General features: G+C 42.7%; 1 protein-coding gene across 1 annotated transcript in view; it reads right to left on the minus strand.

Moving 5' to 3' along the window:
- EMILIN2 (elastin microfibril interfacer 2) overlaps positions 1-14,506 on the minus strand; it is a 33,705-nt gene extending 19,199 nt beyond the window's left edge. The window contains exons 1-3 of the mRNA XM_030234933.2: positions 14,353-14,506; positions 14,134-14,256; positions 415-590 (exon numbers count right to left, since the gene is read on the minus strand). Of these exons, the coding sequence (XP_030090793.2) occupies positions 415-590; positions 14,134-14,256; positions 14,353-14,480 (427 nt within the window). The 5' untranslated portion in view covers positions 14,481-14,506. The remainder of the gene's footprint in view (positions 1-414; positions 591-14,133; positions 14,257-14,352) is intronic.
- Between the last annotated feature and the right edge of the window lie 2,122 nt (positions 14,507-16,628).

The raw sequence follows: 16,628 nt of genomic DNA on the forward strand, positions 1-16,628 counted from the left end.
TTGTGAAGCTGCAAGGAACCCTATGCAAAACCACCTTGATTTTTTATCATTAGAATTAGTATAAGGGTTTTTTTTCTGTTTTAGTAATAATCTTTTTTTTTTTTCCTGAACATTGGAGAAACCACAAAGAAAACCTGCTGTAAATTCTTACAAAACCCACAGTCTTTACCCAAAGGTTTTCTGGAACCATGAGCAGCCAGCTGGCATTTCCAGCCAGCCCCTTCCTCTGTTATTCTTCAGGAAATTCTCTGTATCAGGACTGCTATTGCCTGGCTATTATTTCCCCACTGCACAGAATCTTTCACATGGCTTTTGTACCTGCCAGCAGTAGAAACCATAATGATTCTTATCCTTAGAAGACAAAACAAGAAACCAGACGTGACTGTGCATACCAAAATTCAGACAAAAAGTTACCTGTGCCCTTCTTCACGGCAGCTCTCGCTGGTGTTGTGGGACGACGAGCAGTGTTTGGCTTTTCTGCAGGTCCTTCCCTGCAGTCCTCCCCTTTGTAGCCAGGACAACATCTCCATTCCAGCTCTGTCACTGTCTTATATGCAACTGTGTACCGAGGTCTGAAACTCGTTCGGTATCTGCCAAAACAGAGAGCTTTTTAAACAATCCATAACCTAAGCTGCTAGTTAGATTAAAGTTAAAATTAAAATAGGTTTGGGGACTTTTCATAATGAAAATCAAATACTTACAGCTATTACTCATTTCCTGCTTTAAACATCAAATGAACAAATGTTTCTGTCTAGGTTTTAAAGCTGCCTCCACTCAACACAGTCATGATAGGGAGCAATGGAATAGAGGCTTTCATGTATGAGCAGAAGGACAAAATGTTGTGGCAAGTGAAGGTACAACTCATCAGACACCACTGACAGTACCCATGACCACCAGTGTCTTAGACTACAAATTCAAAATGTTTTTCCCCTAACTTTTCATTGGAACCCTCCCCTCCCAGGGCTCTTCTGAACATCAAAAAATGCTTCTGCCTGCTTTGCTCCATTTGCATTTCCACAGTCTCCACTTAAACCATTCCTCAGAACCCATATATACAGCACAGTCAAAGCTGGGAGGGGTATTCCAGAGAAGGACAAAATGCTGGAAGTGTGAGTCTGACAAGGACACGAAAGAAGGAATCAGATGAAACACTACAACTCTTTCCTACTTCATCAGTTTAGTTGAAGAGGGTGGCAGACAAACCTATACACCCATTATGTACATACAACCTTGAGCTTCCCTGATTGGCCACTCAAAAGTTAATAAATGACAAACTAATTTTGGCTGTGCAATTTTCTTTAACCATAAACTTCTTCCCTAGCTTCCCTTGAAACACATCCCACGTGTTCAGCTGCAGTCAGACACTATGGAATCCCAGCAGAGCATAAGCAGAGCCCATGCTATTGGATAAAAACTAAATCAATTTAAAGTACAGCTCATTTCAGATTGAGACATGAGGCAAATGAGTAAAACAGGGGTTTGCCACCTGAGCTCTATAAAATGGTATTCTTGAAACACACAGAAACAGTAAGTCATCCCAGTTTCTCCTGTGAATTCCTTTCTCGCAGTTAAACTAGCATCATACTACCAATTTCCCTAAGGCTTTTTCAGATCTTTTATCCTTCAGATTATTTCAGATTGGAACAGTTTGCAGGCTCATTTCACAGCTGATGTGTCCCTAAACAGTAATACCATCAGAATAAATGCAGGACAGCAGCAAAGAAATCTACAGGAGCTCTGTAAGAGGTTTTAGCCATAGCCTGGCTGGGCTCACAGGGAGTGTATCCTGGGACAGAGAGAACACAGGACAAAACAGCACCAGAAGCAGCCATGCTATCACACAAAAGTCACCTATTTCACTGAACATGGCATGCTATTAACATCCAAAATTCCTAACTGGTCAAAAAAAAAAATAAAAAATCAGTAATCATCTACCAAATGGAAATAAGTAAATCTTACAGACTGTGAAACATTTCCTATTGAAAGTTTCAGAATGAGAGTGAGCTTACTGTTACTCTTCAAAGCTTCTCCTGCCATGCATGCAAATAGTTGCTGAAATTTTATTCAATTTTATTCAACATATGTCAGATACACAATCTTAATATAATGTCCCCCATCTGACAGCCATTTGCTGTCCCTTTTTGGCAAGCTGACTAACAAACTTGTGGTGGTGTGCCTAAAATATTAACTACTAATTATGGCTTTGTTTCTTTTCCAAATGTATCTTTCCCAATTCTGCCACAATATTGACTAATTTCTGCACTTGGGAAATACTCGGTGTTATTTTGCATTGTTATTTGATCTATGACTTCTCATTTAAGGGGTAAAAGCTACTTTCACTAGAGACAATCATATTTTTTCCAAGTATTTCTGGGCCAAGAGTAATTTGTACTACTAAGCCTCTCTGGATTCTGTTCTTCTGTGGATCTGCATAGGAAGGCAGGGTCAGTCTGTGCTGTATTTCTGTCTATGAGCTGCTCATAACTGCAGGGGTTTGCTGTGCCTGTCAGCTTTTCAGGCTCTGACTTGGAGAGTGCAAACTCAGGGAGGGTTTCCAATCCTTTTATACCTTCTGAACACCATATATGAAACAGCTGTAGACTTCATTCCAGCTCATCATTTCTTCTACAGTTTTCACTTAAACATCTGCTGAATCCTGTTTACAAAGTACAGAAATCCCAATGGTAAAGTGCTTTAAAAATTAAATAGAAGAGTGCAATGTAGAGGGCACCACAGGGGAGAACAATATCCCGGCCACCCAGAAACTTCCTTCTCTTTCTCCCTTATCTAAAGTATCAAACCACATCTTCTGTAGATAATTTGGGTTTGAATCCTTTCCTTCCAGCTAGCTGCCAGAGTCAGGAGAAACGGGATTAGCTAGATACTTTAGTGTTTTGAAGTGGTTTTCAGAGTCATTACAACCTCTCTCACAACCACCACATTACTGAAATGCAAACTCTGAACTTCCAGATCAGTTTTCCCATGCCGGAAATGGTTGTACATACTTCTGTATGATTTCCATAAAACACTTAACTGCTCCTAGCTTGTGTGTGTTCCTCTTTTTACTTTCAGGGCCAAACCCCTTCCTGAAAAATACAGTATTTTGGTTATTTTCAAATGCCAAATTTCTCTTTTTTCCCAGCAAAGTTTTAAGAATACAGCTGAAACAAATTTTATAAAATGAGTAAGAATTACTTATATGCAAAATGTGCTCTTCTTCACTCAAATTACACGGTGAGGATTTTCCATCATGTTTCTGACAATTTTCTCTTTTAATACCTTCTCTGTAGTCATATTCATCAATATAGACACTTTCAGATGGCTTCAACAGTCAGAGGAATATTAAAAAACAATCAAATACAAAAGAAGAATATAAACAAATAAAAATAAATCAAACTTAATATTTTTCCAAAGTCAAAAATTAAAAACTTACCCAAACTCCATCTTAAAAATAAAAACCAGGCATGTTTGACATTCTCACTTGTCTGTGTTTTATAGCTTCCTGATCGTAATAGGCATAGAATGCCTAAATACGATTTAATTTTAAAAAATTTTGAAAAACAGTCCACTTCTAAAAAATTCTTTCAAGTTTGAAACAACACAAATCGGAACTGTTTTGTTTTCAGATATGGTACATCAAATACAGATTAACCTGAATCCTACACCACAATTTTCCTAGAGGCAAAATAAGCTAGAATCCAAATATTTCAAAATCTGGGTCTAGAACAGCTTTCATATTCACACTGTGAACTGTGGTAAGAAGACAGCTATACTCCTGGATGGCTCAAAAATTCAGCTGGGATTTACTTGCTAGGAACTACTTCTCTATACTGCCAGCCCAGCTGAATGAATCACACAGCTACTCCCATTTCCTCCAGGAATACTAGACATGTAAGGCTAGGAAACAGGAACTTACACTAGCACTTCTCTAATTTGAATACAGTCCCATAAACATTTCTTAAAAATCAAAGTTTCTCTGCTACAGCTTCTCTACCAATGACATTCTTCAAGCCCAACTGCTGTGCAAGTTGCAAGGAGCAGTGTCACTGTGACAGCACCATCCAGCTGCACTGACAAATGACAGCCACCAGCATGCACCCAGTCCCAGGGATTTCCCAATTATATAAATGCTTTTTAAAGTCAGAACTTTGCTCACTCAGTGAATTTCAGTGGAGGAGCTGGAGACTTCCAGGGTTTTGCTAGGATATAGCAGTCTAACAGCACTGAACAAAATTATGTTGTTGGTTACAATTCTAACAAAACAAACCATAATTTTCTCCCAGGGACCGCATCCTTAATTTGTGATTCTATGCATGTGAAAGACAAAAGACTGGGAACTATCACAGTGTACAAATTAAAACATGTCTTTATTTAAATCTGCAGTATTCTGAATCCAACTACTCACTCACAGTCAGAGCAAACTTAAAATACACAATCACAAACATACAAAACACACAAAATGTACTCAAGGTAGCCAGCCAGACAAAATGTTCCTTCTCTATAAAGATACATGGTTGGAATGTAACATCAAGTTTCTCATCGTTTATCTGGCAGGTGTGACTCTTTACAGAGTTATCTAGTGAGGCAATTTTGTCAAAAGGGTCCACAAAAGTTTACTAAGTATCTTAAAAATTGAGGCTCCACTTTTACACCTTTATATGCTGCAATGCAATTCAAAACCAGTAAAACATCAAATCTTCTTCTGGCTGACTTGGATTTCAGCTATTCAAATAAGTGTTAATAAACACAATTACTTGTACAAGTATTCTTGAAAACTATTTTAAAAACAGTTATTTCTTATGTGGTTAGAAGTTGCATATAACACACCAGCATTTACTGTGCCTGGTCACTCCATTCTCCTGTGGACTTCAAGTCCAAGATGATGGTCATAATCTCTTGATGAATTGAGCTAAATACTGAAATAATTCTTTTATAAGGCATGAATAAAGGTCAAATATCAACTGTCTCTAATCTTTTATTACAACAGAGAACATAGGAAGAGCTGAGTTTTTGGAGTTTTTCCACAACAGGATTGTAACTACCCACGTTTTCTACCTTTGCCATGAACTCAACATGCTGATCACACCCAGAACACAAATACAAACCTCCACTTTTATTATCTTAAGTGTTTCACAGCTGAAATGAAGATGTACAGGGTGACAACAGCACTCAAATATTCCTCTTCTTTGAGAGAGAAGTACTTCCATAGGAAAATGCTTAATTAAAAACCCATGTTTGCTGCAGTTGCTGGACATTTTCACTGGGGAATGAGCTATTGTATTCTCACGGTGCTAAACCACAGAAGGAAACAGTTAACACTGATATTTGGAATGTCACCTAATAGCGATAAAACAAATCAGAAACATTTGGACAAAACTGGTGGGAAAACATATGGCTCAGCTCTGTAACTGGATATTAACATTCAACCTTTTGGGAAATGCAATGAGATAAGTGCCACCACATCCTCACTGCGAGGAAGGGACCACAGAATCAGCATGTTTCTACACAAGCAGCGTACAAAATGTTTACTCTGAGCACAAAGCTTCAAGGTTGGTCCAAAATTCTGTAGTGTTTGGAACAAGTCCCACGACTTCAGCAGCCTGCAAATTTCTGTCTTTATAAAATAGAAGATATCAAATCTACACCATTTAACATTTTTATTGCATGTAGACACATTCTTTGTAAGTTGCATCATCTGCTAGTTATATTTATACAGTTATACTATAGTTATATAGTCCCTATAGCCATCTCCAAATCCAAATCTCCAACATATTGCAATGGGAGCACAGAAGTGGCATATAGACACCACCCAAAAACACTACCTAGAAGATGCAATTAAATGCAATCATATTTTGACCAAACATTTTTTATTTTGTAGGCTGAAAATATACCTTATTGGCTGTTTATGCTATACAAATGCTGAACTAGAACCAGTTGATCCCATGTTTCTTGCTTCCCAAACATGCAAGCTTATTTGTACTCCCTACAGATGGTGGCAGAAATCCTAGTTCCACCAAAATCTTGGTAGATTTTAGCAGTTGTCTGTCACAGTGAGTTTCAGCACTCACCTGGATTTCAGGTGCCTCGTGGGTAGGTAAGGACAGGTTTTAGTTGTCTGTATTTCCATGAAGGCCAACAGCAGTAGTCCACACAGCCAGCAGAGTCAAAACAGGGCTGCATCTCGCCCTAAAGTCCTACTGCCTACAGAGTGTGCTGGACAGCACTGACTTGTGCCTGTGTCACCACCACTGCCCGTCTAAGCTCCACACTCAGATTCATCCCTCTGCACACAGGGCAGACAGTTTGGGTCAGGGTGAAGCAAATCCCACCTTTGTTTTGTGTTCTTTGATTACCTTGTCACGATGCAGCAGCACCAGCAGCTAGCTTGTGTTTCAGCCCACAGATGAGCTTAATTTGAGAAAAATGTGTCTCTCCTAAGAATTTATCCTAAGGCATTTACAGCAAGCAGCAAAAAGATGTTTTGATGCAAATAGATAAACAGAAGTTTAACACCTACAGAAGTCTAGGTGTTGAGTGACAGCAAGCCATCAAGGCTGTAATAAATCCCAATTATACAATGCAGCAAAAGTCTATTTTAAAAGAATCCTCTGGCATCCCAAAATAATTTTCCATTTCCACCTGGCATTAGAGACATTAAGCTGCTTCTTACAGACGGTCTTAAGCAAGTTTTATCTTTACACTGCTAATTTTCCTTTACCTGGCATTTTTTCTTTCTAAAATGTATATAAAGGAAGTCAGTAAATGTCTTTACAGGCATTGGAGTCTGGGCAATTACATCTTCTTGAGAAAAATGCCACCGACCTTAGACACTAGTCCAGCGCCTGGTCCACTCTTAGCCATCTAGACTGAAGATCTTCAAAGGCCTTTGGATAACATAATAATCAAAATAAAATATATATGATGAAAAGCAAGAAGAGAGCGTTTAAATTTTTTTTTGTGCTGGGAGAAACAAAGTTTTGAGGCACTCCTGTGGAAAGTATTAAATTATGACAAGCATCACCGGTGCATGTGACCATGGAGGTTCAGCTTCTCCAGGCTTGCACAGGGCCACAAGGGAGTTCTTAATAAATTTTGCAGTCATGTGTAGCATGACCAACATTTGTACCAGATCTGTTGTGAGCTAAATCCCAAACAAAAAACTGCTACTGGCTGAGAGGATTAACAGGGAAGAAACTAAAGGAGAGCAAGGGAATGAGTCAAAGCACTCTGCATCCACAAGAACATAATTACCTGCTCTAAACAAACCCAAGAAATCACCCATCCAGATCACTGCAAAGAGTGCTTTAGTATCTGACTATGAAGGCACTGTAATTTACTGAATGTTTCATAAAACAGGAATGAACATTTTAGAGACTCAGTACTTTTTTCCATTGGTTATTTTTACTTGGTGGCTTCACGCTACCTGGAGAGCATGAAGGGAGAAGATGGCCTTCCATCTGGAAGAAATTGCTAAGTGGGCAGAGACGTGGCACAGGTGATTGCATTACTCATTCATGCAAGGAAGGAAAAAGTTGTGCTTGTCTATCCCTAAATAAAATTATCATCTCATCTCATGGTACCAGGGAAGAAGCAGCCAATCATGCTGCCCCAGTCAGTTTGCTACAGCCTGGTCTCTGGTACCTTGTTGTCTTCAACACTGAACACTTTTTCAATACATCTGAGAGAATCTGGCTGAATTTTACTGCAGTTTGTGTTTTCTTCAGTAAGAACGACAGAAGATTACAGGAACTGGTAGAAAACAAAAACATTCAACTATTCTCAGGCAACACCACATGGTTTCATTTCAAAGTCTCCAAAAGTGCCATTGTTCACTACTTATTCAATGGGTTTTATGCCACTCAGCTGGAATTCTTCTATCAAAATAAGATGAGATTCAAACTACAGTTTTCTCTCTTGGGAGATAAATGGTTTTTTGTTGGAAGAAAGAACCAAGGGACTGTACTCTGAAATTTGACCTCGTGTCTCATACTAGTGATCTTTTCTTGTTGTACATATATCTTCACACACACACACACAAATACCTGCCTATCTAACTCTCTCTTGGCTGCCAAGGATTTTATTTTCAAAAGCTGACCACTCAAGTCCAGTAGGAAATGCACGGAAGTTTAAAATGTTAATACTCTTAATGTTCATAAATTATCACTAGGTAGGCATTCTCTTCTTATGAGCAGAAAAACAAGGACATAGGATGCATTTCAGTAACTCAGAGCCAGAGACAGCCTGTGCAAAGCTCAAGGCACAGCTTCAGTCTTGGGATTTACACTGCTGAAATGCCAGTCAAACCCATGGTAAAAGACTGACAGCAAGCTATTAAAATCCCACTTAAACAGAACAGGATAGGAGAACCCTGAAAAGACAGCCCTTTCAAAAGGATTTCAGAGAGGTTTTGTAGAGTGGCAATGTGATGTGCTCAGTGATGGAACAGGTTATATGTTTACAACATCATCACCTGCCTCTCCCAGCAGCAGGGAGCAAATTTCTCACCTTACACGAGTGGAGAGATGAAGTGAGGATGCAGAGCCCTGCTGCTGATAAGGCTGCCTGAAAAGCTGAGCTCCAATAATATCTCTTCTGCTTCTCTGCCCATGAAATAAGCTGTTTTCTAGAATGTTCTAGAAAGAGCTGCTGCTGAGAGATTATTTGAAAATATACCCAGATGAAACAAATAACCAATACTTTCAGGAAGACAAGAGCTAACCTGTGGGATTAAATGGGACCCCAACTTTGAGAATAAAACGGAGCATTGTTTTGAGAGCTGTTACTTTTCAAGACACCAAGTTAAAAGTGAACCAGAAGGGAAAGATGAGCTGCTAATGCAAAAATGAAGTCAGATGGGAGTCATAATATCCCCAATGTGTAAAAGTGACACTGCCCACTGTCTAATGGTACAAAATGTTCCTTGATTATTTGGGTGATTTATGATGAAATACACCTAAATGGCTCAGCAGCTCCCTGCAAATAAAAATTTATTGCTTTGGCAACAGTTTGGTGCTTAACAGAAGAGGCCCCAGACCTCCAGGCCACACATTTCTCAAACCAGAAAAGCATGAAACTTTGACTTATCTCATTAATGTGAAGTGAGGAGCAGCATGGGATTTTTTATTTTTTTTTTTTACATTATTGCAACAAACTCAAATGATGTGTGAAATGAAAATTCTCTGTCCAGTTCACAGAGAAGAAAGACTCTGCTGCATTCAATGTGTGGAGACAGAGATGCACAATTTCAGGCTTGGGGAGACAGCCAGGAAAACTTACCACACCCAGCAGGATCTCAAAGATTTTCAAACAAGCACTCCAGGAGACTAAAGTTTTTTAAGTTTCCTTACTGTTTTCAATGCACAAGCCCCTAGGCTAACCTCCCTATGTAGTCAGCTAGCTGGAGCCTGTACAAAGAAATTCTGCTTCGTACAAAATACACAAAGTTGGAAAGAAAGTCCTGAAGACCTTTATAGATACTTGGAGGGGAAACATTAAACAGCTCTCGCTTTCCCTTCAAGGTTTTTGTGCATCCTGAAAGTTTTTTTCGTGAGATATGTATTGCTGGAAGCCAGTGCCAAGCACAGGCTCAATCTGTGCTGACTTGTACATCTGAGGTTTGCTCCTGCCTGGTGCTGAGCACTCTGGCACTGATCTGCATGCTTGATTTCTAGCAACAGAACACTCTCAGAGAAAACTCCATTGGGACTGTTGGAAGGTTGAAAACTACATGAGGATTTCCTATATGTTCCTAGACTGGGGCTGATGTGCTCCACCCAGGTCATTCTGGGGTTGCCAGATGGATGAAGCCATTCAACTTGAACTGGATGTCTCACGTGAGGGTTTTCAGCTATAAAAATTTCCATTTTTACCCAGTAATATATTGTTAATAAATGCAGAATGCTGCTGATTAAAAGCAGTGTTTTGCTCATAAGTAGTAATTTGTTCTGATGTTTATGAATGCAGAAAACTTTTAGTAACATTCTCACAAGTCATTTCAATCTTGTGCTTTGAATCTTCTGGGCCATGAATAAAATTGTGATTAGTTTGGACTGGGCTTATTTATGATCATTTGAAAGTACAAAATGACAAGAAGTTGGAAAATATTGCTCAGTGAGAGATTTGGAGAGTCTTGCTAATTTATCTGCTGCTTCATTAATCATTTTCTGTCATTTTCTAAATGAAATAATGGGCTTACTTAGTACACATGTATCATTAGTGTTAATATGAGAAGTTTACATTAAACCATGAAACTCACAACTCACAAGCTAAAGACAGATGACCTGACCTGAGCACACAAATATCTTTACTCACTTAAGCATAATTAATGGGGGCTGGTACATGAATTAGGAGATCTGATAAAACATCCTTTCTTCAAGTCCCTGAGCAACCTTATCTAAGCTGGAAGCTAGTTCTGGTGTTAGCTGGGGGCTATGAGGGGATTGCATAGAAGTTCTTACCAAGATAATTTTTATTAATTATTATTTATGACCTTGTAGGAGGAAGGCCTGTTTGCAGTTCTATAGGAAAGACACAAACCCAGAAAATGTCCCAGAAAACATTCAGCAACTTCAGTTCACTTCAGACTTTAAAATCAAAACCTTACTAATGGAAGCAGCTTTTCCCAAAAGTGCTGGGACATAAACTGGTGCACCTCTGGTGTACCCACACACTCTACAGAACAAGGGGCAAAACAAACAACTGCTATGACAGCATCCTACCCTCAACCAGCTATAGTGACAAGAGGATGTCCCAAACAAGCCACAACCCTAAGGAGTGTGTAGGATCTAACCAGAAAGGCAACACATTTTTTCTTTTAGAAATAGATAATGCTACTAGCAACAAGTTGGTGTTATTGCTAATTAAGTTACCAAACCATTCATAGGAAAGCTAGGAATGGAAATTCATGACAAAAGAAGCGGCAAGGGGCCAATTATTTATGAAGCAATATTAAATTTCAAAACATCCAAGCTCTTTCTAGTGAGTATAAACTAATATTTTTGTACCTTTCAGCCCAGTAACCCACTAATAACAAAGTTTCTCTTTCCTTTGCTAGTCACAGTTTTAAGAAAAATAAATCAGGAGCCTCTCACACTTCAAAGGGAACATACTTCAAAGGGTATTTCTGCTCTTTCTTTCTACTCTCTCTCTTCCTATCTCTTAAGCAGCCACACTTCAACTCACATTCATCCCTGACACCTTAATCAGCCAAAGTATTCACCAACTTTTCAGCAAGGAAATGCACTGTTGAGCCCAAGTACCCATAAAGCAGTTAAACAATGAAGTGTAATAATTTCCTGCATTTCAACTTAACCTTTCAGGATATACACTCTGCAGCCAAACTGAATTTACAGTTAACAATCATGGAAGTGTAGTCATTCCAACAGGGGGCTTTAGGGTTTTTGTCTTCAGACAAATTATATTTTAATGAGCCTAAAGGGTAGATAAAATGGGTTCATGCATGCATATGATTTTAGGCCTAATCACCAGATCTCTCTATTTAAAAAAAAAATAAAATTCAAAGACAAATCAGTGCTGACTATTATCCATATCTGCAACATACACTCTCTTGTCTGCAAAGAACACACGGAATTCAGGAGTACACTGCAAGCCTAAGGCAGTGAAATGCTCCCCTGTACACTGCAATCTAAGTAATTGTTATGCATAACCTAGACTACACTAGATGGGCTCTTTAAATCTGGTCTTAAACTAATATAAACCAACAGCAGATTAAAATATAGACCTAATAGTACTCAAGTAGTAATAAAACACACACATCCATGATACAGTTAAGGAATCCTTCGTTTTGTTTGGATCTCACTGTCCCCACTGTCTGCAGCTGAATGGGCTCTTAGATAAACCATGGGTATCGAGAGGAGACTACACAGGGACTGTACTTTATTCCCATGAATATCTGCTATTTAGCTCATGTCAAGTTCTCTGTTCAAGTGTATAAAGGAGAAAAAAAGAGAATAATTTCCACAAAGTCCTCACAGTCATTCCTTTGTTGTTTTACAGCTCTCTCTTATTTTTGTGAACATTAGCTAGCACACATATATAAACACATTTTGTTATTCAGGCACCTACTCCTTCTGAATGAAACAATATTTTTCACAGGAATTAAGTTAGGGGTTTGCAGGATTTGAGGCATGTATTTCAAACTTTTTGAATTAGGACCTTTCTTACTCTGCCACTGAGATTGTATAAGCAACAGACACAAAAATAAAATGAAAACCTATAAACAGTTTTGCACAAAACAGAATTTCAAGATGTTGATATTCCACCTTCCCTTGGTGTTAATCAGCTGGTGCTGTGTCAGAAGAAATATATTTCATGGTAATAATAAGGAATATTTTATGTTAAGAACAAGGAATTGTTTTGCAGTTGCCATTCTGGTTATGAAGAAAATAACAGTGATGTTCACCAAAGAAAGTCAAACAGAGGAAACAAAGTCTTATGATAAGCATCTAATTCCATTCTCAAAAGAACAAAAAAACCCCATGAGACTGGACACATCTGGTGAGACCAAATGTCTGTTCAGCCCCACATTCTCTCTCTGACAGCAGCCAACTCCAGATGTTTAGAAGCACAAGGACAGACAATGCCATTTCAGAGAACCACAGAGAAATCTGGAAGGGATGGGACTTCTGGAGATGGAGCAGTCCAGCCCCCTGCTCAAACTGGGCTTCCCCTTGTTACTCCTGCCAATAATCTCACACTCTCAGTGCAGGAATTTCCTGAGCTAGAAGCAATGCCTTCGCACTTTCTTCACCATCTACTAGCAGACAGTCCATGAAAGTCCTAATTTACCACCTCTGAAATTCCTTATCTTAATGCTTGGTGATTTATGTGTTTAAAGAGCTCAGTTTCAACCCCTCCTCATGCCTCTGTAGCTCCACTGCAGAGACTTCTCGGGATAGAGGGCACACCCCATTACACATCCACAAACTCAGTCAGAAGTCCAAAATGGCCAGCTCAAGACTCCAAAGGGAAACAAGGGAAGTTACACAAGACAGTGTTACTCAGCTGTCTGCTGTCTTTGTTTTTTCCCCTCCAATTCTAGTGTTTATATAGAGAAAAGCTGGGTTTTTAACGAAAATAACAACCCAAACAAACAGAAAGCAGCACATTTGAATGCCAAACACCCAACACCTATTGTCACGGACCCCAGGGTGGCAGCAACATCAGTGTCTGAAGTTCTATTTCAGTAGTACCCAGGATCTAGCAGTATCTGTCTCATCATCTCTGTTTCATGTCAAAATAAAAACTAGTTACTGCAGCTTTATTGTAAAACACTCTTCATCATCACCTCAGCCCAAGTCTAAGCCTATGAAAATCTATGGGTGTCTTTCCAGCGACTTCCTGGGGATGCTAAAATGGTTTCACAGAGTGGGTATCACCTAGAGTAAAAGCAGTAATATTTACACATTTCCAACAGAAATGTGTAAATACTACTGCTTTTCAAGTGGAAAAATGAGGAAATGAGATTTCCATGTGATTAGCCAGCAGGTGAGATCCATCTGTTCCCTAATGCCTGCTGTAGCACACTTTGTTGTAGGTGGCCACTCCACAGACTGCACGCACGAAGATTAAAATCAAACAAGCAACTTTATATTACCCCCTATAAAATCTGCCCTGGCCGCTCCCCTTGCTGGATAACAGACAAGGACACACAGACTGTAAAGGTGCTGGCTCACGTTCCTGGCTCTCCCTCTACGCGCCGATCCAGCACCACGGAGCAGCAATAAAACCGGTTTTGAGCGCGGCTGTGCGCCGGCAGCTCCCAGGTGCGCTCCCAGCAGCGCATAGGTGCGGTCCTGGTGCCAGCGCTCCAGCAAAGCCGCCCATGGAAAGCAGCCCGCGTGCTTTCCGCCCGCCTGCACGCCTCTCCGAGCCGACGAGGTGTGCCAGTGCAGCTCCCTCTCGGCAGCACGGAGCAGCAACTCAATCTGGCTCCAATTAGCTCCGGCAGCCCGATGTCCGCAATGAGCGAGCGCTTTGTTCGGGGCGCTCCGCACCCCCTGCCGCAGCCCTGCGCCTTTGGGGTGCCGGGAGCCTCCCTGCGCTTCCCCGCCGGGGCTTGGCAGCGGATGGCCAAGCGATCTCCCTGCCGAGGTCGCCCCTTGCGCTACTTACACCAGGGTGGGCTCGCAGGGGAACTGGTTCCAGGCGCACTTGTACTGGGCCTGGACGTAGCTCTCCGTCCCGTCCAGCACCGAGCAGCTCACGTTCTTGTTCACTATGTAGGCGCACCAGTTCCTGGGGAGAAGGACAATGTCGGTCAGGCACGCCGGGCTCCGCAGCCCTCCCGGCCCGGCGGGTCCCGCAGCGCGCCCCGGGGCGGGCGGTACTCACTTGCTGCGGGAGCCCGGCCGGGAGTACGGCAGGTGCGGGGTGCCGTGGCTGAGCCCGGCGGCGCCCAGGGCGAGGAGGAGCGGCAGAGCCCATCCCGAGGGCTGCGCGGGCCCCGGGAACAGCTCCATGGGGCGACGGGCAGCGGTGGCGGGCGAGCGCAGCGGGCCGGTGCCTCTCCGCCGGCTCCCTCCGTCCGTCTGTCCCTCCGTCCGTCCCGCCCGCTCTCAGCTCCCTCACTGACGCAAATCCCCCCACCCCGTTTCCGCCCTCCACGGCGGCTCCGCACCCCCCTCCGGCCAAGGCGCCGCTCCCCTCCGCCCGGCCGGCCGGCCCCGGCCCCGGCCCCCGCCCCGCTCCAGCCCCCGGCCGCTCAGGAGCCCTGCGGCAGCCCCCGGCCCCATGTGGCGCCCGGGTCCCCTCGGGCAGCCCCCGTTCTCCGGCTCCTGCCCGAGCTGGCCGGCGACACCCCCCGCACAGTTTTTCTCCCTGGAAAGCTGATGAGAGGGCCGGGCTGCTGGGGAAGAGCCCCCCGGTCCCGGGGAGCTGGGCTGCTGGGGCAGAGGGCAGCCAGGAACCGCGGGGAAGGGGACACCGGACTCTTCAGGTGGGGCCGGTGCGGACGTGCTGAGCTCCCGGTGTCTGCGGGGGAGGCTGAGGCTGGTTCACTCCTTTGTGCCAGCCCTGGGGCCCTGCCCGACACCGGTGCCGTGAGGTGGTGGTGTTCCTTTCGTGGCGCGATGACGGCTCATTTCGCCCGCTGTCATGGGAAGGGTGCTGGCGGCTACCTCAGCGAGGGATGTACAATACGCCTTTATTTGTAAGGAGAGGTGTTCACTGGGCAGAGTGAGAAATGGGCATTCAGCTTCACCTGGCTGTTAAAATCTAACTCAAGCACTTTGAGTGAGCGGCCTGCCGATGTGAAGCCATCCCACCGAGGACAGGACCACAGGGATGTCCCTCTATCGTCCTCAGCTCCTGCTCTTTTGTCAGTTGGATTTTTGGGCTGAAGTGACACTGAACAAAAGCATCGAGGCTGGGGGCAGGCTGCTTCCACCAGTGGGAAGGAGGGGAAAGGAGAGAGAGATCTTTGGGTGGAGAATAGTTTGGGTGGGAGATTTGGGAACAGTGCGAGCTGCTCCTGCTGAGCCTGACCAGCCCCAACCCTGCTCACATGCTCCCGAGGCCTCCCATGGCCAACAGCAGCTGCTCAGGCTTCCCTAGCTCTCGCTGCAGGCAGAGCCAGCAGCAGGGCAGGGCTCTTCCTTCTGCTGTAGGCAGCAGCCTGCTGACCTCATCGTTTGCCCCGACCTGCTGAAACAGGCAAATTTATCTGCCAGTCTTACTGGGAGTCTCACCCAACAACTTCACTTTGCAAGTCTGCAGGGAAATAAATAAGCTTTAAATGCTGAGGTCAAAATGATGCATTCAGACTGGTTTTTAGAAACTGTTTCACTGGAAATATATACTAAAGCTTCCTGTCCCCAGAGAATTGTGTGACATTACAGATGCATAGGAACACTTCCCTGGCAATAAATAGCAATGGAGAAAGATGAGATGTTGCTTCAATCTGTCCTATTTCACTTGAAACCCTTCTAATGCTCTGTAGATGCTTTGAAGAGGATAACACCTCTCTCTCTTGAGAAATTATGCTTTAACCTTCTCAAGGGTTAAACAATTTCCTGTGCCACTGTTTGCCTTCATGGAAGCATGTAAATGGGTTTTCATTATTTGTGCTGGCAGAAATTGTCTGGAGTTTCCCCTAGCCTGTAGAGAGCAAGACTACAGTTCAGTTCCTAAAAAGCAATGAAAAAGGCTTTTTCTTCCTTTCCCTCCTCCTCACTCAGCCAAGGATCTCATGAAATTTGTCCTTTTCCAAAAGAGATGAGCAATATGGAAGAGCTGCACATTGTCCCGCAAAGGGAAAATCATTAAATAATGAAAGACTGAGGTCATGACTGTCTTGAGAATGACTGCATAGTACAAAAATTAATAGACTGATTTAAATAAAATGAGCATGAAGCAACAGTATATTTCCATATGCTAAACACTGAGCTTACATGTTGGTGAAGGAAGACAAAGCAGATGTCACCTGATTTGCCATGAGGTTGCCCTACTTACCTGTGAACCCCAGAGTCAATTGCCTGACCAAAAGTAACATGGGGACACCATTAGAAGGAGAGTTGTTAGAGCCCCTCCTTACCCCACGGATATGACAGATGATATGTCAGGAGCTTTCTGCAACTTCAGGACTCTGTCAATGTTTGTTCATTCAAGAG

Source organism: Serinus canaria, chromosome 2 (genome assembly GCF_022539315.1).
Source record: "Serinus canaria isolate serCan28SL12 chromosome 2, serCan2020, whole genome shotgun sequence".
In the NCBI taxonomy this organism is placed as follows: Eukaryota; Metazoa; Chordata; class Aves; order Passeriformes; family Fringillidae; genus Serinus; species Serinus canaria.